We start from the raw sequence: 26374 nt of genomic DNA, 5'->3' as shown, positions 1-26374 counted from the left end.
CTTCAATGCCCAACTCGGAAGAGAAAAGAAATACCGAGATATCATTGCGAAATGGGCTCCACATAAACATACAAATAAGAATGGTCAAAGAATTGTTGAACTCTGCAGAGAACACAAACTGATCTCAAAGTCCACATACTTCAAAAGGAGACCCAACAAACTTAAAACTTGGGAACATCCTGATTGGAGAAAAGGGGAATGGCAACTGGATCACGTATTTATGGACAAAACCTTCCACAGAGAAATCTACAGTGTTAAAGTATTAAGAGGAGTAGTTATAGGTTCAGATCATTACATAGTCAAAATCAAAATTAAGTTCACACCACTAAAAACGAAACCAAAACACAATAAGCGAAAGAGGAACTTTGATCCACACCAATTAATTAGAAATGATATATATAGAGAAGTCACACAAAACATAAAACTGACAGATAACTTACAAGAACTGGTTCCAATTCTCAGGCAACAAGCTGAAAATTTAGCCCCATTGAACACACATAAAAACATGCCTGGTGGACCTCAGATTATGACAAAATTCATGAAGAAAGACATCAGGCGTGGTTAAAATTTCAAACACACAAATTATTAGGCAAACCAAGAGACAATCACAGAAATATTTAATCAACTCAATAGAAGAAAATTACCACAAAACCAATTCCAGAGACTTTTAAAATGTATGGAAAACAAGTTCAAAAATTTGCCCCTCCCACGTTAATACTGAAAAGTGAGGATGGAAAAATGACACATAATGACAAGGAAAATGCCAAAATCATGGCAAAAGCATTCATTAAACTTTTGAATTGTGAAGAACCCCAGGAACTATTAGCAATTTATGCAGACATGCCCATCAAAACCCTGCCTGAACTCCTAAACCCCCCAACAATCCAAGAGGTGGAAACAGCACTCAGAGAGTTGAAAAATTATAAGGCATGTGGAGAAGACCAAGTTTTCACAGAAATGTGGAAATATGCCAGTGATACAGTTCGAACATCCTTACATATGCCCTAAGAGAAATCTGGATAACAGAAAAGTTTCCCGAACATTGGACCACAGCCATAATCCACCCACTCCACAAAAAAGGAGATAAAAGCAATCCAGATTTTACCGGGCGGTACACCTCCACGCCACTAATTCAAACCATGCGCCAGTTGAAACTCCTCTACTGGAGGAAGTCTGAACTTTATCTACTTTGTTAATTTTCAAGTTTCTCAGAAGATGTCCCTACTTGTAAATTTTGAAGTTTCTGAACTGGGTCGTTTTTGATGTATTTTTGTTTTGCCTGTAGTAAGAAGTGTGGACATTCTCTTCCAGGTGGCACTACTGAAGGACTACAATTATGCACCGTAGCGCGAAGTGAAAGAAATGTGTTTTTTGGAGAAATTTTGAATTCATAAATTTGTTCTTTGTTAAATTTCTTTCAGTTATTGTTTAAGTTGGCAATATTAACCCTTTCTTTCTGCCAGTTTTGAAACTGGCCAATCATAATTTTCTGTAATTAATTTTCCACCAATAATGTGTTTCTTCTTCATCTAGTCTAGGGGTTTTCATTATTAGCCAATAAAATTCTTGTGGGAGGGTGTTCTCATTCCTGAAATGCCTCGAACTTTCCACGAGGGTATATAAACTGCTGATTTTCGGGTCTCCGGGCCACTTCAGTAACATCTATCTGTGTGTAAAGTACGTATCAGGGGGCGGGAAGCGCCTCTTTCTTCGGGCAGCAGTTCAGCCACCAGGTAATGGCCGTTTAATAACTTCTTTTCTTGCTAGCTCAGCAGTTTAACTCTCGGGGCAGGTCCGAAGCCTTTCTACCATGTAACTTTTCCCCTAAAATGTAAAGACACCTAGTATCTATTCTATCTTTTAAACTACATATTGGGATAGAGAGTGCTTAACCCTCTCGAGCTCCCACTCATATTGCGTTGAGGTGAATTTATTTTCTCAACCGTTTCTTCCTTAATGTAATGTAAATTGTCTTCTTCTATAAGTCACCTCTCTAGTATGGGATTAGCCCTTGCAGTAACTGCCTAGTGCCAAGTAGGTTTTATATAAAGTGTATTAGGAGTGCAAGTACGCCTCCTCTCAAGTTGGTATTTTAGAGGCCATGTAATTGACCTGTTTCTTTACATAATAGGCCTCAGTAGGTTGGGTACTTTTACCCCTGTTTTCATGTCCTTGGAGGACAACTTGAATGTGGAGTTTGGTGTGGCCTTTGATAGGCTTGAACTTAAGAGCGAGTCGCTCTTTCTTAAAATTTATTTTCTGCACGCCTCGAGGAGGCTTTACTGTGTAATTGGGAGCAAGTGCTCCTGGGCATGATTGGGGTCTTCTGCCCCTTTGTTGAATTCTTTATATCGTAAGGTTGGGCTTATAGCTCAAGAATTGTGTGTCTGGCTCTCGGAGCCCAAATCCTGTAATCACTGTAATTGTACATTATCGATTTGTGTTTCGGCTACTGAGTACCTGTTCTATTTGTTATTTCTTGATTTTGCAAAGAAAATATAACCTTGTTAAATTTTATCTTAACTTTAATTTCGTATTTTGAGACCTGTTCACCCCCACACCTTCTTTCACCTCTGCAAATCCACAATACTCCGTAACACAGATAATTACAGAGGTCTCTCTTTCTTAGACTGCACATAGAAGATTTTCTCTAGAATCCTATACAGGAGGATCAAAGAGTAACTAAAGGAAGAATTAGGTGAATACCAAGGAGACTTCAGACCTTGGAGAAGCTGTGCAGAACAATTCATCACTTTAACTTAGCCATAGCATATTACAAGAAGCAAAACAAACCTCTTGTAATAACCTTCGTGGACTTCAAAAATGCTTACGACTGTATCCATAGACCTTCAATGTTGAAAATTTTAAGAAATTTGGGCTCCATCCAAAATTAATCAAATTGTTAGAACTCACCTTAACCAACACTAAATCCAAAGTCAAGTTCAGATGGGAATTCTCTGAGCCATTCATCATAAAAACAGGCTTAAGACAAGGAGATTGCTTGTCACCACTGCTATTCAACTGTGCCTTGGAATATATAATGAGGGAATGGTATAAGATTAACCCAAAGATTATCCGAATTGGAAGACCCAAAGACAACATAAGTTTAAATTGCCTAGGATTTGCTGATGACCTTGCTCTCTTGTCCAACAATATTCAGGAAACCAGACAACAAGTTATATCACTACAGGAAATAGCAAAGAAAATTGGTCTTGGAATATCTTTTGAAAAGACAGTAATCATGTTTACTGACTCACCACTCATAAACAAAATTGCCATAGGAAACCAAGAAATCGAAATTGTAGATAAATTTAAATATCTGGGAGAAATCATAACATATAACCTCAATGAAAAGCCAGCATGGCATAACAGAATAAATAAATTGACCAGAGCAAAATGTCACCAAGAATACCTACAACAAAAATGGGCTGTCAATAGCAACAAAATTAAAACACTACAAACAGTCACTCAACCAGAAATAACATAATGCAAGTGAAACCAACTTCAAAACAACTAACACTGCACAAATAGACAAAATACTCAAGATAGAGAGAAGAATCATTAGAACGTTCATCAACAAATCATGCCAAAAAGATGGACACTGGATAGTAGCTTCTAATGAAACAGTCTACAAGGAAATAGAACCAGTAATGAGCCCAATCAGGAAGAAACGCATTTCATTTTTTGGACATTTAATCAAGACACCAGAGAACAGGATCATCAGGAGAATAATAGAAAAATTATGGAATAGTAAGTGCAACATTAAGTGGATTACAGAAATCAAGGAAGATATGGATGAACTACAAATTACAGTGGAAGACCTAAGAAACAAAACCAACAAAATCAGCAAACTCACAGACAAGCAAACCAGACTGCAAACCAGAATCAACAAACAGACAATAGGAAGGGTGATTTCCGATGAAGAAAGAAGGATAAGATCAGAGAGAATGAAGAAGTACTGGGCTGACAGGAAACTGAAAAATTCTTTGTATAAAGTTGGCTAGAGTGCTCCAATGAAGGCCATAAAATGTAAATAATAATAAAAAGAATGCCAGAGAATTTTTTCAAGGGGTTTCATGATAATTGCTGGATAGTGTTACAATGGTAAGTTAACCATTCTCCGTTTCGCTAATAATGTGAAGGCGAACTCTACATACTATCTATCAGCAATAGGTTTTAACACCCATTTACAACACAGAAGTCCCAGCACTGTATGGGAGGGCAAAAATTCAGGTATGGGTACATCAAGATAAAACATCCAGCCACACCTCTCGTTCGACTAGTCTGCTCTTAGAGAGAATGGAGCTGGAAACTGGAATCTGTACAAATCCTTTTACTAACATTCCAGTGAAGGCACCTAATGGGTCACCCAGGGACTTCTGCGTACTTGGACTCCTAAAAGGGCCTTAGGAAATAGACATACACGCACTATCATAGCCCTCTGGAAAGCCTGTCAGGAGGAATGGGATAAGATAGACATGCTAGCTCTGCAAGAAAATCTGTTGCAATGGAAATTATGTTGCTGGCCTATAGCTAGAAATGCTGGCTTTCCAACTGAGCGTGATCTTTGGTGGAGACATGGCTTTTCATAAGCTAATTACCCTTTGAAAATCATCCCCAGAGATCCTAAATTACCTTCTGTACTCCTACCAATTCTCTCATTTAGGTTTTTCATTGCAACCTCCTTTCTCACATGTTCATTTATCAATCTGTCTTTCCTTGTCTGTCCTATCATACTTCTTAGATATTTCATTTTGCTGGTTTGAATTGTACTCTCCTTCCTGCTTGTCATTGTTCAGGTCTCAGCTGCATAGGTAATGCTCATCATTACTACAAAATTAACATTAATACTGACTACTTTATAACAATTTTAAACTTAGAAATTTACACCAATTTATTTTTCTGTTACAGGAACGTTCTTCAAAAAGCCTGTGAATTGAACCTTTCTACTGTAGCTGTATGTGTAATCAATTCTGTTCGTCGAAACTATCCTCCGGATGAGGGTGCACACATAGCAATACGTAAGTACACATCACCGGGAGTCATACAGTTACTTTGGTACAGATAGGCTAAGAAGGATTTTTATTTTCTTGTCTTCAAGGATTCAAATACTGCTAGTTTTGCAGATACAGTATCAAACAATCATAGAAGTTTTCACTTGTATGTGATACTGTGTTTCCCTTGATCTTAATAACTTGTGGAACATGTACCATCATACTCAGCATGGTGACTTTCAGCCTCTTATGAGTCCTTAAAGAAAATAAAACACCATGCAAATAGCCATGCAGTTAGGGTTGTGCAGCTGTGAATTTGCATTCAGGTGATAGTGGGTTCAAACTCCACTGTTGGCAGCTCTGAAGATGGTTTTCTGTGGTTTCCAATTTTCATACCAGGCAAATGCTGAGGCTGTACCTAATGAAAGCCACGGCCATTTCCTTCCCACTCCTAGCCCTTTCTTATCCCATCATCGCCATAAGACTTAACTGTGTTGGTGCAAGGTAAAGCAAATTGTAAAAAAAAAAAAAAAAAAAAAATGCAGAAGTTCAGTACATGGCACAATTTGGGAGATGGCTCATTCTTCAGATCATACATTCGGGACCTTGGTAAAAGTAAAATTGTTCCTTTAAGTATCACGACCGACCGACCGACCGACCGACCGACCGACCGACCGACCGACCGACCGACCGACCGACCGACCGACCGACCGACCGACCGACCGACCGACCGACCGACCGACCGACCGACCGACCGACCGACCGACCGACCGACCGACCGACCGACCGACCGACCGACCGACCGACCGACCGACCGACCGACCGACCGACCGACCGACCGACCGACCGACCGACCGACCGACCGACCGACCGACCGACCGACCGACCGACCGACCGACCGACCGACCGACCGACCGACCGACCGACCGACCGACCGACCGACCGACCGACCGACCGACCGACCGACCGACCGACCGACCGACCGACCGACCGACCGACCGACCGACCGACCGACCGACCGACCGACCGACCGACCGACCGACCGACCGACCGACCGACCGACCGACCGACCGACCGACCGACCGACCGACCGACCGACCGACCGACCGACCGACCGACCGACCGACCGACCGACCGACCGACCGACCGACCGACCGACCGACCGACCGACCGACCGACCGACCGACCGACCGACCGACCGACCGACCGACCGACCGACCGACCGACCGACCGACCGACCGACCGACCGACCGACCGACCGACCGACCGACCGACCGACCGACCGACCGACCGACCGACCGACCGACCGACCGACCGACCGACCGACCGACCGACCGACCGACCGACCGACCGACCGACCGACCGACCGACCGACCGACCGACCGACCGACCGACCGACCGACCGACCGACCGACCGACCGACCGACCGACCGACCGACCGACCGACCGACCGACCGACCGACCGACCGACCGACCGACCGACCGACCGACCGACCGACCGACCGACCGACCGACCGACCGACCGACCGACCGACCGACCGACCGACCGACCGACCGACCGACCGACCGACCGACCGTGGTCAATGCCTTAGATATATATATAAATTTTTTTTTTGTGCCACTGGTTTAATGTTATACTAACATATTGACTTTTAATTCTCACAAGAATTCTGCTTAACTGACTTCAGGTTATCTCTGAGAGAGTCCTCCCAGAGTCCCAGTGTGTGTTTCTAACTTTCAGAGGCACAACTGATCTGATCTTCTGTGCAAGGCAACTTCAGGAAAAATGCAGAGAGAAACAGAATTCTCTCTTTTTAGTCTTTTATGACCTGGAAAATGCATTTGTTTCTGTTCCAAGACCTGCTCTATGGGCGGTACTGAAACACTTTGGCTGTCCTCAGCGTTTTGTTGATCTGGTTCAAGCCGTCCATGACCAGACATGTTTGCTATCAGAATAGGATCTCAGATGAATTTTCTGTTACCGTACTCATGGACTGAAACAGGGGTGTGTGCTTGCTCGAACACTATTTGCATTATATTTGGCTGCCATGCTAAATGAATCTTCTACGAACAATGCAGGTTTGGTGTTTAGGTATCGTTTCATGGAGGGCTTTTCAACCTAGCCTGGAGGCTCACCCAGGTTACAGAGGTAACCAAAATGCTGTATGCAGATGATGCTGCATCACCTACACTCACACCAGAGGAATTGCAGCAATCAGTTAACTGCTACAAAAGTGCATGTTATCGTTTTGGTCTAACCATTAACGTACAAAAGACCAAGGTCCTGACACACCCTTCACCAGGCACAACCCTTCCACATTTCAACATCTCCATCTCAGACACTCCACTGGAGCAGGTAGACCACTTTTTGTACTTGGGTAGTATCCTGTATGTGCGCTGTAACTGTGAGCAAGATGTGGAGAAGAGAATTGGTGCTGCCCATGCAGCATTTGGACGACTGTCACACCGGGTGTTCATGAACAAAGACGTGGCCGTGAAGACATCACAAGGCTATGGTTGTGAAACTTGGACCCTTTACCGACGTGACTTGGGAAAGCTTGAGCATTTCCACCAACAAAAACTTTGATCCATCCTTAGGATCAAAAGCGAAGACCATGTCGCCAACATTGCCGTTCTTGAGAAAGCGCATGCCATGAGCATAGAATCGTCCGTCATTGGTCATCGGTTTAGATGGACTGGCCATGTCCATCGTATTTCCACACCAAATCCTGTAAGGTGAACTTTTTTCTAGCTACAGATCTTGTGGAGGCCCCGTATGGTGCTACAAGGACCATCTTAAGCACACTATGATAGCAGGTCTCAATCCACAAACCTGGGGCACGCTTGCTCATGACCGTACAGTTATTTGGCGCCAGACCATCCCTGCTGCTGGCAATCTGTTTGAAGGGGAACAACACAGATGTGAAGAGACCAGCAGGGAAGCATGAAAACTGCTTATGGCACAACCACACCCTCTGTGCAATCTGTGTGGACACTTATTCCATGCTAAAATTGGTCTGTTCAACCATCGAAAGTACATCCACAGGCAGAAGTGAATTTATTGGAACAAGTTAATTACACGGAAACAAGTTAAAGCCACCACCAATGAACATATTGAAGATATTCAGTGACATAAGGATGGGAAAGATAGCAGCTGTGACATTAAGTAATGTACAGCACCAGCATTTGCCTATTGTGAAAACCATCTTCAGGGCTACCAACAGTGGGATTCAAACCCATGATCTTGTGAATGTAAGCTCACAGCTATGCAATGCCTTAGATAAAAGCTCTGAGTTACAATATCAGTTCAAACTGAAGTGCAGGGTTATGTATATACATACATACATACTGTAAATAGGCCTACATACTTAGCTAATTCAAATTTACAGTTCAGCAGCTGGGTGCATACCTCGAGATGGTCAGGTGGGAAGGAGAATCATGTGATCGCCTGATGGCTAGCACATTTGAATCAGCTTGACTGTTAGCTGCTCAGTTTCTCTAGAACACCCGGGCTATTCAAACAGAGTTGTGTAATGATTATTGTTACGGGAGGAGGACCAGCAAAATGTGGGCAGACACATCATACTTTAAAGAAAGTTAATAGTCAGTCATTACTATTTATTATGTATTAATCGTGCATACATGTTTCACCCTATTTCAAGGTCTTCTTCACTGCTTTGGATTCGTTAGATCAACATTATTAATAATGATAATAAATTAATATTAAAACTTACCACAATAAACACAGGCGTATGGCAAGGTGATGGCTTGTCGCCAGTTCTGTTCTGCTGTATTCTAGAGAAAATTGTAAGAATTTGGAATGCAAAATTAAAAGAAGATAAATTTTTTCCAATAATTTTGGGGAGGAAGAACAAAGGTGTTGAAATTAATTGCCTGGCATTTACAGATGATTTTGCTATACTTTCAGGGAGCCTAATAGACGCAACAGAACAAATAAGTCTCTTGGAAGAAACAGCCAACAAAACACGTTTGAGAATCTCTATAGAAAACAAACAAATTTATTACAAACATAAATACTCCAAAATTTTGACAACACCTATTCATGGAATAAAGACATTTCAACACCTGGGAGAAGTAATTCAAGAAAATGGTTTAGAAAAATCTGCTGTAGAAGAAAGTTTACACAAGATGGAAAGAGCGTATGGCATTACTAAGAATTTTTACAACAAGAAATGTTTATCTAAAAATCTTAAAATAAGGCACAAATATAACCTGAAGAATCCAGAATGTCTACAATGTCTAGTTTTGAACTATAGTTTAGATAAACTGGAAGTACTAGAAGAAAGAAACATGAGAAAAACTGAACCGAACCCCTCCCTTTTTAGATAATATCAGACAGAATCGGGAGAATCGAGGCGTGGACCGTGACTATGAGAAGCTAATGACACAGCCCTGAACTGAAAATGTCCCTCATTTCAATGCAAGAACACAGTATAGGATAAGCACTAAGACACTAACAGAAAAATCAAATTAAATTCAAATGAGGGTTTATTGAAAATAATTAAAAAAATTCAAAAAGAACAAATAAGAAATGAAGCCAGCAATCAAAGAGATAATACATACATGTTCAACACCCATCCAACTGAAAATCATATCATTGATGTGTGACCACATCTTTTCTTTTCAAAACACCAGGCTGAAATTGTTAATATAATGCTCTCACCTTTTCAACTGTAGCCTCGCTACACAATACCGTGATGCAATTACAATCCACAGGGATTAGTTCGACCATTCTTTCAGTGAGCATAATGAAATTCCAAGCCCACGCGTCTATTATTATTTCCACATCGTCTCAACAATTACTACACATCATAATTCCCACGCAGTGAGGAGCAGAATAGAATAGTTAACAATAAACCCAGAGAAACATAAATGAGCGCGCAAGGTCATATCTTAACACAGAGAGCAGCATTTCTGGACCCAAGAATTAAAATTCAAAACCAAAGAGAAGCACAGGCAACGCATAGCCCGAACGAAAATAAACAACATGGTGGCCTCCAGGTCAACAAACGGCCAGGACGGACACCAAAGCAAAACAAGAATAGCCGTACCTATGACAAGCATGAGGTCCAGAAAAAAATGAAAATATTTAATAAAGTGATCGATACATCATCTTTACTCTCCTTTCACACGCCCACACATGCAAACAAACACATACACACTGCCAGCATCAGCTAATGACATGAGCAGTTGCACCAGTAAATAAGTTGAACACAATCTCCTATAATGTGACTCACCTGATCACAAATATGGGGTCCCACATGTTAGGAATAGCGTGCACGGCTCAGGCAATTAGCATCAACCTATTAGTGACGTAACAGTCACGCATAAACCCATCACTTATGCACTCCCTACGACCCGAAATGGATCTCCGAGCCGAGACACAGGCAAAGTATTTCACAATGCAGTGCACCAAAACAAATCAATCAGAGACCCAGTCACGAACACAATACTATCACATCAACAACACACACACAATCCATTCTCGCTCTGAGTACAAGGATGTGTATCAACCGGCCATTATTAAAAGAGGCAAACAGTACAATTTAACCGCAGGAATAATATAAAGATTACCGTATCTGTAATATTAGTAATTAAAATAATAAGAAGCAAGGTAGTATGGGTCATGTTTAAATATGTTATAAACCCATTTATAACATAAGAACGCCGCTCCAATCTGCGAGGGCTCCATCTTTATATTCAGCACCCATAACAATGCAAAGATTCACTCCAAAGAGATAAGACAAAGGTCTCGCCGAAAGAACAATCCTCCATGCACATGACCGAGGGAGCTGCCCTCTAGGGTACAATCATAGAAATACATAAGTCAATTGAGGTGAGGCTAACACAAGTTCTTTGCAATATAGAAAACATCAATTTAATGAACATGCCATATTAGCATGTTTCATCTTCAGGCTGCCCCTGTTTTAAAATGTGTCTGTTCTTGTTGATCAGACAAGGAGACACATTTTAAAATCAGGTTTCAATTTTTAAATCTAAAGTGTGCGCACTGCTAAATGCTAGATGACCTTAAAATCTAAACTAAAACTAGGACAACACATATATGCATAATTACAAAGGAGTTACATCAGTGCATAAATGCAGTCCACCTCAATCTGAGGCTCAATGCTTTCATAAACAATATCACGCTGAATCAATCAGTCTATTTCAAGTAATTCATTTAACACTTCCTTCATTCGGCATCAGATAACCAAGGGGAAGTCATAATTACGTAACATCCATACGTTTCCAAGGGATTTGCAACTTATTTCATCTTGTCTACAATCAGTGTCACCGATATTTCCTTTGATTCTCCCTTTTTTCCCCTATATCAAATTTCCCTGAAAGAAAAAGGACTTTAGAACACAGGTAATTGTACAACAAGCCAATCGAACATGTGTTACTACTAAAATAAAATTGAAACTGAGTCAAACTTTACTGGCTCCATTGATGATATGGCTTTAACAGACTCATGTGAGCCTTGGATAACCTCTTATTGGTCAGATCCTCTAACTCCACTGTTACTGGTCCCAAGAACCTTACTATTCTTTTGGGATTAGACCACTTATGGCAGAGTTTGGCCGCAACATGGTCCGCTGCCGAGCTTATCGGGAACATCTTTACCCCCACCAGGTCTCCAACTTCCAGGGTGACCCTTTTCCTCCCCTGGTCGAACCTCTTTGCCACCCGGTCTCGGGCAAGACCAAGTGCGCAACAGCTTCCTTCCATTTTCCCTCAACATCCATGTTTCTCGATGGCTCGGACAGATAGCCAATGTCGCATTTCAACTGGAGCGGGTCAGTAATGTTCCTTCCTAGAAGTAAATTAGCTGGCATGTGCCAGTGCGATTCATGCACAGCACTGTTGAAGCCTAGAACAAAAACATCCAGATTATCATCTCAACTGCGCTAATCAGCGCTATGGAAAGCACTCAAACATGATTTGAGGTTGCGGTGAAATCTTTCAACGTGAGAAGCTTTGGGGTAGTGGGGGCTCAGAAAAACCTGCTTCACTCCCCACCCAAAACACAGGTGACGAAATGGAAATCTACGACTGCTGAAAGTAGATGCATTGTCCATCACTAACACTTTCAGGGGGCCATAAATTCCCAAAATATGCTGAGATAAAAGGTAGACGGCGTTGTTTGAGTTTATTTTTTGGACTGGGAACAACCATACGAATTTAGAGAAGGCGTCCACAACGGACAGGATTCCAACGTTGCCATTCTTGGATCTCGTGAGAGGACAGAAATAATCGAGAAATAGCTTTTCTCCAGGGTAGGATGCAGTGTCAGTGGAATGAAGACCAATTTGAGAAGATTGCGCAGGTTTACACTGTTGGCATACATCGCAACTTTTCACATACTCTAACACTTCCTTTTTCAGATTAGACCAATAGAAATCTCGAGAGACTCGATGCAGGGTTTTGTACTGACCTAGATGAGTGCCCAAGTAAGAATCATGGTAATAGTGTGGCATCATGGGCCTTAATTTAACAGGAACATAAATCTTATCTTTTCCATTTTTACGGCTGCGATGAACTAACAACCCTCATTTGATACTAAATGACTTGTCTCAAAGAAACCCATCAGCAACTCCTTTCATCAGTTCCTGACACTCACTGTACCGGGCGAGTTGGCCGTGCGCGTAGAGGCGCGCGGCTGTGAGCTTGCATCCAGGAGATAGTAGGTTCGAATCCCACTATCGGCAGCCCTGAAGATGGTTTTCCGTGGTTTCCCATTTTCACACCAGGCAAATGCTGGGGCTGTACCTTAATTAAGGCCACGGCCGCTTCCTTCCAACTCCTAGGCCTTTCCTATCCCATCGTCGCCATAAGACCTATCTGTGTCGGTGCGACGTAAAGCCCCTAGCAAAAGAAAAAAAAAAAGACACTCACTGTCATCTTTTTGGTGCTCAGAAATGTTCATGAAGGACCAAGGATAACTTTGCAAAATATTGATACTTTCTACTGTATCAGACTGACGGCAGTTTTCTTCAGGTTCGACCTCAGACTCATTTATGCTGTCGAACATACGTGACAGACAGTCGGCCACAACATTGTCCTTCCCATGAATTTATAAGCTGATAGCCGGAGGATCCACCTAGCTGTCCTGCCAAGTCGCTTGGTTGTCCGTGTGGACGAAGAAATGACGGTGTTCTAAATAAGATCGGAATTTGTCAACACCTAAGACTATGGCCAGACATTCCTTTTCATAAATGGAATAACGTAACTCATCTCCATGCAACAACTTGCTAAAGTATGCAATAGGGACTAGCTTCCCGTCCTCATCGGATTGGTTAAGCACAGCAGAAACGGCAAGTTCTCTGGAGTCACACTGCAGGACAAAGTCACGGGAAAATTTTGGACTGTGGAGAACAGGTGCTTCACAAAGGGCATTCTTCAGTTGATCAAAAGCACGGGTTTGAGCTTCTCCCCAGATTAAATGGGAGTTTTCCTTTTCAGAAGGTTTAAGGGGGCCGAAATTTGGGAAAAATCTTTGATGAAACGGCTGTAAAAACAAACCATACCAAGGAATCTTCTCAAACCGCGGACATTATTTCGGCGGGGAAACTCTCTGATGCATTTTACCCTGTCAGGGATCATGGCGATGCCGGAATTGGATATGACATGACCAAGGAAATTTAAACTCTTGGAGCAAAGAGACACCTTTTTCGGGTTGATAGTAAACCCGTGCTTGTGCAAGCGACTAAGAACTTCTCGAAGGTGAGCAAGGTGCTCCTCAAAGCTTGGTGAAAAAATCAGAAGATTATCCAAAAAATTGAAGACATAGGAAAATTTCAGATCTCCGAAGATCGAATCCATCATGCGGCTGAGCGCTTGTCCACCAATAGAGATGCCCATTGGTACTTTATTAAACTCAAATAGTCCAAAAGGAGTGGCAAAGGCAGTGGTAATATGCTGAGTTGAAGTCGACAACGGTGAAGAATTTAGCGCCATGAAAATGTTGAAAAGCACTTTCAATGTTGGGCAAGGGGAAACTGTCAAAGACTATATTCTTATTCACCTTACGATAGTCCACAATAAACCTGAATCTACCGTCCTTTTTGGGGAAAAGGAAGACGGGGCTACTGAAGGGAGACTTTGAGGGACTAATGACCTTTTCAAAAAGGTCGTTAACACTTTCTCTCATTGCAGACAGTTTTGGAGGCGAGCAACTGAATGGAGGCGACCTAACAGGGGTATCGTCTTTCAGTTCGATGGAATAGGAGAAATTTTTAGCACAACCCAAATCAGCAGTTAAAACATCAGAAAATTCTTCCAAGAGACCATTTAACATCAAGTTCTGGTTGTCAGTCAGGTCACATGAGGCGTTGAGACTTTGGGATTATGAGAGGGCGCATACTGCACTACGATGGAAGGGAGCTTCAAAGGGATAATTTACGCCTCACTTGAAGTGAAAGGCAAAGGTGTGAGTGATAAAATCAATGGATAGACCAGTAGCCAGCATAAAATCGGTGCCTAAAATGACCAGAACAGATAGATCGAGAACAACATTGAATGTCCAATCCCATGAAAGATTATGAATTTGAATATGCAACTGGATTAGACCCTCGGGACACACCTGACGGCCATCAGCAGACATTTGCCAAGCTTTCACCAGCTTGGAGACATTTCAAATCCATAGAAGACACAATGGATTGGTTCACGAAGGAAACACACGAACTGGTATCTAATAAGGGGTACAGTATGCGCGATCCTACATATATATTGGCCCAGGGTGTAGATGAGGGAAGGCCCCGGATCCTTTTATTAACACCAACATCAGGCGCCAATGACAGGCCATCACACTGACGCGCCTTTATTTTCCCTGCTGAGGGTTGCACCGAGGACACACGTGCCGAGTGACACCAGCTAGACCACAATTTGAACATTTCAGAGGAGACTTAGACCAACAATTCTTTGAAACATGCCCTAATTTCCCACAATTCCAGCACTTCCTTGCTGCACCATCGTTTACTATAGGCGAGTTAGAAGGTTGAACGGCATTAACACAGCGTCGAGGCAGAGATACAATGCTGGACCTGCATTCGGGACTACCAAAGGGGCGAAACGGAGGAGGTGTTGCATCAAAAGAGACTGATCTGACGGGCGTACAACAGGCAACGTCGGGAAATGAACAGTCGGACGGAGTAGGAGGCGGACGGTACAGTTTATTCTGGCAGACTGTCCACTCGAACTCATGACCTAAATTGATAATATCATCAACACATTCAACCTGAGATCTTTTAATGCATAATTTGTAATCAGGGGCTAGATTTCGATGAAACTGGTCAAAAAATTCAGATTCAGGCACCTTGACACACAAACGGTTGAAAAGGGTTAAAATGCCAGTGGCGTAATCATCAATACCTTCCCCTAGTCCCTGGGTCCTTCAGAAAATTTCTTGTTTCATACAGTAGTCCATATCGGACAACCCAAATCGCTGTTTGATGCAAGCAGCAAAATCGTCCCATGACTGAATATTTGACTTGATCAGCCTATACCATTTTAATGCTGGCCCTTCCAGCATCCCCGGGATGACGGGTGCAAACAGATCAAGGGGTATCGAGCTACATTCGGCGATATCCTCCACCCGCTCAAAGAAATTCAATGACGCTGGAGTTATCCCCTTCTCCTGAAAAATTGACCTTCCATTTTCTGACGACATAAAAAACAGGGTTAACATTAGCGCTACGATCACTAGCGGGCCTAGAATTGGGGAAACCTATCTCTGCACGGGTCTCGTCGAAGGCACAATTTCTACTAGCAACCACATTCCTATCGCCAGGGCATCTACCACTATCGCTACCGGACACAAGCAATGCATTAACCTCATCCATACCTTCCCTCATTTCTTTCTCAAGGTCGGTGATTTCCCAGGCAAAAATTTTGCTTTCTTTACTCATATTTAAAGGTATCTCGCTTTCCATATTCCACCCAAGATTTAAACGGTAACAAAAGACGACACACACACACATGCAAATGGACATAACAATGCATAAATTACAAATAACACACAGGATTAAGATAAATTACTGGCTTCACAAAACTAAATCTAAGAGGGAAATAGGACTCACTTAATATATCCCACATAAAACACCATTTCCAGTTCTATCTGATCCGGTTCTTTTCCAGAGGAGATATCCTAATCGAGCACGCATCTGCTACCATTTGAACCGAACCCCTCCCTTTTTAGATAATATCAGACATATTATGGTACGCACAACGGGAGAATTGAGGTGTGCACTGCGACTAGGAAAGGCTAATGATACAGCCCTGAACTGGAAATGTCCCTCATTTCAACACAGTATAGGATAAACACTAAGACTACTAACAGTAAAATCAAATTAAATTCAAATGAGGGTTTATTAAAAATAATTTAAAAATTCAAAACAAACAAATAAGAAATTAAGCCAGCAATCAAAAAGAGATAATACATACATGTTCAACACCCATCCAACTGGAAATCATATCACTGATGTGTGACCACATCTTTTCTTTTCAAAACACCAGGCTGAAATTATTAATATAACGCTCTCACCTTTTCAACTGTAGTCTCGCTACACAATACCGTGATGCAATTACAATCCACAGGGATTAGTTCGACCATTCTTTCAGCAAGCATAATGAAATTCCAAGCCCACGCTTCTATTATTATTTCCACATCGTCTCAACAATTACTACATATCATAATTCCCACACAGCGAGGAGCAGAATAGAATAGTTAATAATAAACCCAGAGAAACATAAATGAGCACGCAAGATCACATCTTAACACAGAGAGCAGCATCTCTGGACCCAAGAATTAAAATTCAAAACCAAAGAGAAGCACAGGCAACACGTAGCCCAAATGAAAATAAACAACATGGCGGCCTCCAGGTCGACAAACGGCCAGGACGGACACCAAAGCAAAACAAGAATAGCCGTACCAACGACAAGCATGAGGTCCAGAAAAAAATGAAAATATTTAATAAACTGATCGATACGTCATCTTTACTCTCCTTTCACACGCCCACACACGCAAACAAACACATACATACTGCCAGCATCGGCAAATGACATGAGCAGTTGCACCAGTAAATAAGTTGAACACAATCTCCTATAATGTGACTCACCTGATCACAAATATGGGGTCTCACATATGTTAGGGATAGCGTGCACGGCTCAGGCGATTAGCAGTAACATGTTAGTGACCTGACAGTCACGCATAAACCCATCACTTATGCACTCCCTACGACCCGAAATGGATCTCCGAGCCGAGACACAGGGCATTCATTCATACGATGGTAAAGTATTTCACAATGCAGTACACCAAAATAAATCAATCAGAGACCCAGTCACAAACACAATACTATCACATCAACAACAGACACACAATCCATTCTCGCTCTGAGTACAAGGATGTGTATCAACCGGCCATTATTAAAAGAGGCAAGCGGTACAATTTAACTGCAGAAATAATATCAATACAAAGATTACCGTACCTGTAATATCAGTAATTAAAATAATAAGAAGCAAGGTGGTATGGGTCATGTTTAAATATGTTATAAACCCATTTATAACATAAGAACACCGCTCCAGTCTGCAAGGGCTCCATCTTTATATTCAGCACCCATAACAATGCAAAGATTCACTCCAAAGAGATAAGACAAAGGTCTTGCCGAAAGAACGATCCTCCGTGCACACGACCGAGGGAGCTTCCCTCTAGGGTACAACCATGGAAATACATAAGTCAATTAAGGTGAGGCTGACACAAGTTCTTTGCAATATAGAGAACGTCAATTTAATGAGCATGCTATATTAGCATGTTTCAAAACTTTAGGATCAATGAAAACAACAGAACAATAGAAAATAAGAAGCAACTAGAGGACCTGTGTTGCTCCGCAGCATTCATTGTAAATAGGTCAGATAACTCATCTTGATATGCCTGTCGTAGTCATATTGTTTTGCCTGCCTTTTTCAATGGTTTTATGAACAGTTAATAAGAAGGGCGTTAATGCTGCAGTTCTTAGTCAGAATTCATCTATTCTAATGTCATCATGTCGTCTGTTTGGTATAAATCAATACATATATTTGCTTTTTTTTTTTTAATCCTGCATTTCTTGATATACAGCTTGGTATTGTCATAGAAGGCAATGGTATTTTTAATCGCAAGTCTTCTATAAGCTCATACCGGTAGTTTAGTCTCGAAGGAATGTTTTTTGCCAGGTAGGGAACTTTTTTAAAATACATGGCTATTACTCTTTCTAGTGTAACTAGGTTATCCTTCAATAGGTGTCATGATGGGGTGTCTTTGTATGTAGACTTTTTTCTCTTAGCAGCATTTAAGTCGGTTAATTCAAAATCTTGCCTACTTCGAAGCAGCTCTCGTTCCCAGAAACATGAGGTACGTTTTTGCACGTTATTTAAATTGTTTAATTCGAAATACAGATAATTCATAATTCAAAGAAGAATTTAAACCTAAGAATTTCATTTTTGTCCGTATTGAACTGAGAATGGATGATAGGAAAACTTAAAACGGTCCACCTTTTCAATACAAAAATGTTATAGTTTATTTATAACATGTATTTGCACTTGGAACTAGTTTCAACGCTGTTTTGCGTCATCATCAGCCAAAATGTGGGAAATAGGCCAGCATGTAGGCATTTATATTACACAAGGCGTTACATTAAACAATACACATCTTAAGGTTTCACTTTACTTTGTCCTGCCTGCTGGCTCTTCAGAAATGTGTGCGCGTGTGTTTTATATTCAGGAATCATTCAAGAAGAACACTTTCGCACTGCAAGATGTGTGGTTAAGGTTATTTTTAATATGTATAACTTTTGCTTTCTCAACGATTCATTTGTTTCTATATTCGTCCCTGTTTTAATCTCCTTGTAAGATGTGTACTTCATATCTGCTAAGTTCGAGCAGATTCGTAATTATTTTTTATTCGGTCTTTTAAGGATCGCCACAATATCATGTAGCAGGCAGTGTGAGGAGAGGTAGAATCAGTGAACACTGACAATACCAACAGTTGGCAAAAAAGCGTGACAGGTAGTAATCAAACATGGCTGCATGCAATGTCATTACTAAGGATGAAAATCACATATATCAGAATATTAATGAAAGCAACCTACTAAGCACAGAATGTATTACAGGTTAGGGTAAGCCTTCCCTTGCAATTATTGGAGTAATCATTTAATGATTTGATTTAATGATTAGTCAAAGTTGGCTGAACTTAGAGTTATCAATGTCTCATGATTTACTGGCAGGCAATTCCAGAGAGAATGAAACAAACATGAAGCAAATGGGTCCAGTAGAACAGCAAGACGGATTTGACAAAGCTGTTTTTAGTAAACTCTTTTGATATATAGATGAAGTTGGAATTCAAGGGGAAAAATTTGTGCAAATATTCATCTGTGAGAAATAAAGCAGATTGTAAGAGAAAATATGTACATTTGCGCTGTCATCCAGGTGGCAACATTTAAGAAAAGGCTAGTTAAACAACTGATAGAGAATCTGCCACCTGGATGACAGCGCTAAATGCAATCTGCTCTACCTTAGGTCTTATGGCAACAATGGGATAAGAGTGGGAAGGAAGCAACCATGGCCTGAATTAAGGTTCATCCCCAGCATTTGCCTAGCATGAAAATGGGAAACCATGGAAAACTACCTTCAGGGCTGCTCAAACTTGTTGTTGAGTCTCTTAACTCTTTTATTAGTTTATCCATTACTATGATGAATATAAGTGGCAATAGTGTGCTGCCTTGTTATATACCCAGCCTGTTCTCAAACCACTCTGAATATCCATCCCTTATTTGGACTCAACTCTGCCAATGTTCATACAGCATTTATTAATTAAAGGGATTCTCAGATTTTTTGTCGCTGTTACAGAAATTCAGGTATGACCTCCATTGCTGCTGCTTAACTTGTGTTTTATCTCTTGTTCTCCCTCATTCAATCTTAGCCTACATCGTCTTCCCTCATCCGTTCTCTGAACATGTCCAAACCATCTCCATTTATTCCTCTCCATTTTGTCAGAAAGCTTTCCAACTTGTCTTTCCTACCATACTTCTTTGACACGTTATTTCACTGGCCACTGGCAGCAATTGGATGGGGGGGAACAGCTGCTCCCCCACCCCCCACCTACCACTTTATGGAGAAAAATAATTTTCTTATTTCGTACTTGAGTAGCAGCGTGTAGAAGCATGATTAGTGTCTGATGGTACAACATCTTAGTTGCACACATGTGTAATTGTTCCTTTGGTGAAAGTTTTATTGTATAGTATTGAATCAAAATCTCAGCAAAAAAAAATAAACCTAGGTTGGTAAACTGTCAACCTTTACTTCACTGTGTAAATTCGCTCAGAGAGCATAAAAAATGTACCATTTTGTAGCTACTTTGTTTCAGTTTTGTTGTCTAGACCACCCAGTAGCGACGATTGGAATAATAAGTGGCGGTGGGGGGGCAAAAAATGTATAGAAAAGAGAAAGTACCTGGGTATGAAGATATGGCAGGGGTAATGCTCCATCTTGACAACTGTCTCTAGGCATACAAGTACCATCACCCGTGCATATAAATTGTTTTCATGGTTACAGTGATCTTAAAATTGGAAAATAATTTTGGCACTAATGTCAATGATCCCACTACTCCATGACATGATGGCAGATAACTCAAACTGTAGGTAAATACAGCACAGCAAGCTGAAAACAAAGTCATTTCATAAAAATGGAGATCTCCGGGACCAGTCTTCAATGTGTTAATTGTGTTCCTATCAAGGTTTCTTCTAATTATACTATTCTCGATTGTTTTCAACCACCATAGCCTTGGTCTCCCTCTTGCCTCCCTCCTTCTACCTGGGTTTCCACTATCTGTTTTGGCATTTTCTTAATGTGTCTAAACCATCTAAGTTCATCACCCCCCATTATGTTAGCCACAAGAAACCATTCTCAGCACAGCCGACGGTGTGGACCGGTCCTCCTCTGTCTCCCAAATACACCAAATACAGAGGCGTAGAGCCGTGGCCACCTCTCCTCTGCTCAGTTGGTCAGACGGAGTGCAGAGTTGTTGGACCATGGACCAACCGCGACCACTTGTGGTCCGAGACCGACTCAGCATCCACCAACATCACCTTGATTTTACTCTCCTTTTGCCAGGCTGAGCGGCTTAGACGGTTGGGAGGTTTGATTCTGGCTCAGTCCAGTGGTATTTGAAGGTACTCAAATACGTCAGCCTCATGTCGGTAGCTTTACTGGCACGTTAAGGAACTCCTGCGGGACTAAATTCTGGCACCTCGGCATCTGCGAAAACTGTTGAAATGTAGTTAGTGGGACATAAAGCAAATAACATTATTATTTACTCTCCTGTCATTTTGTCAGTATCCAGGTCTCTGCTACATCTTTACACTTCATTGGTCCTTCTTCCTTCCTCCACACCAAGTTTCTCACACTCTGGTAGAATGGATCACAGGTTGTTTTTGATCTGTTTCAGGCACGATTCGTAGGTTCTTGGAGCAGCACGGTGAGTTGCTCGACACAGTGGTGCTCGTCGTGGATAACATCGATCTTGGTATCTACGAAGTGATCCTGCCGCTTTACTTCCCGCGGTCTCCCCAAGAGGAGGAGAATGCTCTCTGGCTACTTCCAGCTAACGTTGGTGGACTGAATGGCGAACCTGTGCAGCCCGACAGGCAGATTCGTATCATTGACAATCCTCAGCATGCTTTGGAAGGTGAGTTTCTAGTCTTCTTATTGAACTGTGCTCATTGACTGGTTGCAGGAAACAAAAGAAAGTGTCCAGATGCAATAGAAAGAAATGTGGACTCTGCAGGATAATTAGTACTAGTTTATTCCAAAAAGAACAGATCCTGCCTTACAAACAAGATGACATTGGAGGTCCAGGATAATTAACAATAGTATCTTACAAGGTATTTTTAGTATATGGACAGAATCTTTCGAACCTAGGAAACTTTTAATATTCTTTTGTGTAGTTACAGTTTGAATCATGGCTGGGGTGTCTGGAAGGGCATGCAACCTTAAATCCCCGGCCACAGCTCTTTTATGCCTCATCGAAAATACCCTAAATTCTCTGACTTAAGACAGATAATACTGCCATCTGTTTAAATACTCTTGTAACTAATACATGAAGAAACATGACGTAGCTGCCAGAATGCGTGAATAGCTCGTTCTTGTCACCCAATGTACTCTAAAACATGGCTTCTCGCAGGAAACAAATGCTTGATGAAAGTGATATTTTCAATATTTTATGTATTCGTAATCTCTCATATTTAGAAAAAACAGAAAACTCTACTATGTGCAGACATTCTTATGTATTCACGCAAATATAAAATACATGGGAGTATGTGGTAGGCTGTAAAATGAATTCCAATCATAATGAAATGTAAGTAGTAGTTTCGAATTCATATTCGGATGACAATAATATTTGCATTTGTGCATAAAATTATAATTACATACCTTCAATATCATCTTCATTCCAAGTATCTTTGCTGACATTACGTTCTGAGCTACTATCTTCACATAAAAACATATAAACAAAAAATTTCAAAAGAGCTTCCAATTTTGTTATTGTTATTATTGAACAATTATTAATTTTAGATCATTTTCATTAGTGGTGTTGTTTTTTAATTGTAATGCACAGTTTACATTATCAAAATAGGGTAAATATAACAGTATTTCATAAAACTGTACTTAAGCCTACTTTGTACCAGATGTATGCATAAGTTTTGCCAGTTTTTGTGGTAAAGAAAACACATAATTTTAAAGGGAAATTCATCTTTTTGTTTATTCAAAATACTGGCCATTAGCTTCTATACACTTCACCCCTCTTTGAGGTAAGTTATGAATACCATGCCAGAAAAACTGCTAGTCATTTGAGGCAAACCATTCATCGAGCCATTTTCCAAATTCCTTGAAATTGTTTAAGTGCTGCTCTGCGAGCATGCCCCATTGATTCGAAGAGGTGATAGTCAGATGGTGCTAGGTCGGGTGAGTACGGTGGGTGCAGAAGGATGTCCTATCCAAGCAATTTCAAGGTGTCTTTCACTGGTTTTGCTGTGTGAGACGGTGCACTGTCGTATAACAAAATCACTTTGCCATGTCTTCTGGCCCATTCTGGTCATCTTTCGATCAATGCATGATTTAAATTAATCATTTGTTGGTGATAGCGTTGTGCATTAATGGTTTCGCCAGGCTTTAAGAGTTCATAATACATAATAATGCTCTGGTCCCACCAGACACAAAGAATGGTCTTCTTGCTTTGGCCTTGGTGTTGAAGGTCCAGTTTTGCAAGGTGACAACCATGATTTTCTCTGCTTCAGGTTTTCAAAATAAATCCATTTGTTGTCACAGATCACAATTTGGTATAGAAATGATTTCTTTCGTTGCGTTGAAGCAGCATTTCACAAGTGACTTTGTGATTTTCCATTTGCCGTTCATTCAAATCGTGTGGGACCCATTTACCGAGTTTACTGATCTTCCCCGTTGCTCGTAAATGTCTGCAGATTGTTTCTTGTGACACATTTAACGCTTGTGCCAATTGCTGTTGAGTTTGAGTTGGGTCATCATCCAATAATGCCTGCAATTGCTTGTCTTTGCACTTTTGTTGAAACCATGTCTCACATGTTCTAATCGAGGTAGCGTGTTCACCATGTGTTTCTACCAGCAAACAATGACTTTCCACAGCCCTTTTCTTTTGATTAACCCTTTCCTGCCTACATTTTCACTCTGCTTATCCCTAGGTTTCAACCTATTATTTAGGAAACATTGAAGTAGAGCACATTGTTTCACATCCATTTCTCTATTCATTGAGTAATAAGGTTACTGGTTCAAACCTCTAACCCCTTCTGGTGATACTCGACGCAGAGATAGGCTGTATTTGTCACATTCTCATGTTGTCTAAATCCCTATAAACCAATAATCACATGATTCTGGAAGTGGAATGGTGACCATGTCTATCAGCTTTTATTTCTTCTCAGCAAGTGTGTCTTCCCATTCTGTATCTATTTTACGGGAATGCGCCAGTTTGAATGCTGCATTGATATATACACAATTGGTCATGTCACCAAATAGATTGTCTCCTCCCAACATATGTAAGAAAATAATCTATTTCACATTATACTCTTTCTAAATTATGGACAGCTTCAATATAATCCATATAATCATTCGGAGTAACGAAACGAAATGTTTGTGTTACCTGAACTGCCACCACATCGCCATCAGGGCCTGTTTCTCGATATCCCTTTTCACTTATATCACTGTTATCACTAAAATTATCTTTGTTGACATGTTATTTACTTCCTAAAAGTTCACCTCCACCCCCACTCAATGATTCTGTGTCTTTTTTTCTGCCTACAGTATATTCAGTTCAGTTTCAGTATCTGCAGTATTCAATCCCGCCATGTTTATGAACAAAATAGCTGACCTGCGCTTGCGGAAGTTCAAGGCCAATGCCCAGACAATGTCAGGACTGATTATCGCTCTTCTTTAATTTCCAAAGTCTTGTAGATTGTACTGCGTTTTCATAAATGCCCTGTAAACACTTCACTGCCAAAAGAATACAAAACTATTGCATAGATTGCAGACGTGTGCAGATAATGCGCCAGATACTTTCGGGTGCTAAGGACCAGAAGGCATAGTGAACAGTCAGGCACTTTCAGGCGCTAAGGGCGGGAAGGGGTTAAATAAGAAAAGCAATGCGTGCCGGAAATGTTCTTTTTCAGGCACAAACGTTGACATGAACACCAAATGATACAACACAGACGCTAGTGTTTGGCGGACTGAACTTGTGTGTGTTGGTAGGTTATTGTCAGACGAACAAACTAACCTATGTGAATTCATGTGCTGCGTACTGTTCACTGGCGCCACCTCTTAGTGAAACTCGGAAAGACATGCATAGACCTGGTAATCCATCAGATTTTTTAAATTCACAAAATATGGCATAATATATCAATCATTTTAAACTGTTAAGTGCTATCTGGTGTGAAACAAACAACATTTTTCAATACTAGATGTTCAAACAACCATAAAGAAAAAAAGGAAATCATGCACAGATGCAGATATCCGTGGATATTAGTGAAGTTAGTGTGTTGGCGGATGCAAACTGTATATCAGTGCAGATAATTCTGGTAATAATTTCTAAATGAAGGTTATTGATTTTCACTCAGGTATACTCTTAATTTTGCTCGTGGTTAGATGACCCATGACAGTAGTGTGGGATAATGGTGATATATAAAGAGCCTTGGGACCAAAAAGCCTTAAATCTGACCTAAGCCTAACTGGCTCCTGCCTGCAGTTAATGGAAGGAAGGAACAAAGGTCAATATGTTGGTAGTTAGCGCAAGAGAAAATCCCTCATAAACCTGTGACTGTAGGTGTTCTGGTGCCAGGTGTCAGCCCTATTGTATTATGTTAACAGATCTATCTGTTCCAATACCTTGGGTGTAATATACTGTAGTTAAATATTTACATTATCCGCAGATAACCATTCGTGAATGTGGATGCAAGTGCGGATGAAGGAAGAGCAGATGTGGATAATATTTTGTATATCCATGCAGGGCTCTACCGATAGGTACAGAGATATAATTTTCTTTAAACCCTTAAAAATGCCCAGTCCAGAACCTTTGTTAGGGATATTCAGGCCCAGCCCAGAATGGGTAAATAACTTACACACAGGCATACTATTACACTAGATAGCTCTCTCTCTGTTCTCACTGTCCAGACACACAAGTTATTCACTCTGACACTTCTAAGTTACGATGATTACACTATGGCCATTTCTACAAATGTCACTTGAAGCCTAAGGCAAGTCCCTGTACTACAATAGTGGCCACAGCCTTCACAGTTTAAGTGCACACACACATTCTTGCATTCACACTCATAATGCCAGTCTTCACTTACTACCCTACGTTGCACAGCTGCAGTGCTGTCCCTTGTTCTTCACACTGTTTTGCCAGTCTACACAGAGTATTCCATCGACACTGCAGCACGCTGATCCATTATTCACAGCACTGCCTCACTGACTGAGCTCACACTGAACTGTCTAGGGCAGGTCCAACTTGTCTTTTATAGGCAAGCTGTTCCTTCCACATACTTCACAAGAGTAGAAACCGGTGGAAATCTTGGAGATCGAAAGGTCTGGGTTCTTCTTGTGCTATCGGGAGACCTGCAGTGATATCATGTAACGGCTCCGGTACTGGTATCAAAGACTGACCCATGCACGCTGGACTCATCTCTGACTAGTTGCAGCGGAATCGAGCAGGACAGTGTCATAACCTGGTGATGTCACTCATGATGTCACTTGCCCCCTCCCGTACCTGCACATCGGGATGGTGTATACGGAGGCTTTCTGTACTAATT

General features: G+C 41.3%; 1 protein-coding gene across 3 annotated transcripts in view; it reads left to right on the top strand.

Annotated features, from left to right (window-relative positions):
- Gdap2 (ganglioside induced differentiation associated protein 2) overlaps positions 1-26374 on the top strand; it is a 1140014-nt gene that overhangs the window by 882004 nt on the left and 231636 nt on the right. For all 3 annotated transcript variants that reach the window (XM_068225213.1, XM_068225211.1, XM_068225212.1), the window contains 2 exons: positions 4912-5021; positions 21493-21732. In XM_068225213.1, the coding sequence (XP_068081314.1) occupies positions 4912-5021; positions 21493-21732 (350 nt within the window). The remainder of the gene's footprint in view (positions 1-4911; positions 5022-21492; positions 21733-26374) is intronic.

Source organism: Anabrus simplex, chromosome 1, assembly GCF_040414725.1.
Source record: "Anabrus simplex isolate iqAnaSimp1 chromosome 1, ASM4041472v1, whole genome shotgun sequence".
In the NCBI taxonomy this organism is placed as follows: domain Eukaryota; kingdom Metazoa; phylum Arthropoda; class Insecta; order Orthoptera; family Tettigoniidae; genus Anabrus; species Anabrus simplex.
The sequence above is the reverse complement of the archived record's forward strand: the minus strand, read 5'-3'. Positions and strand labels throughout refer to the sequence as shown.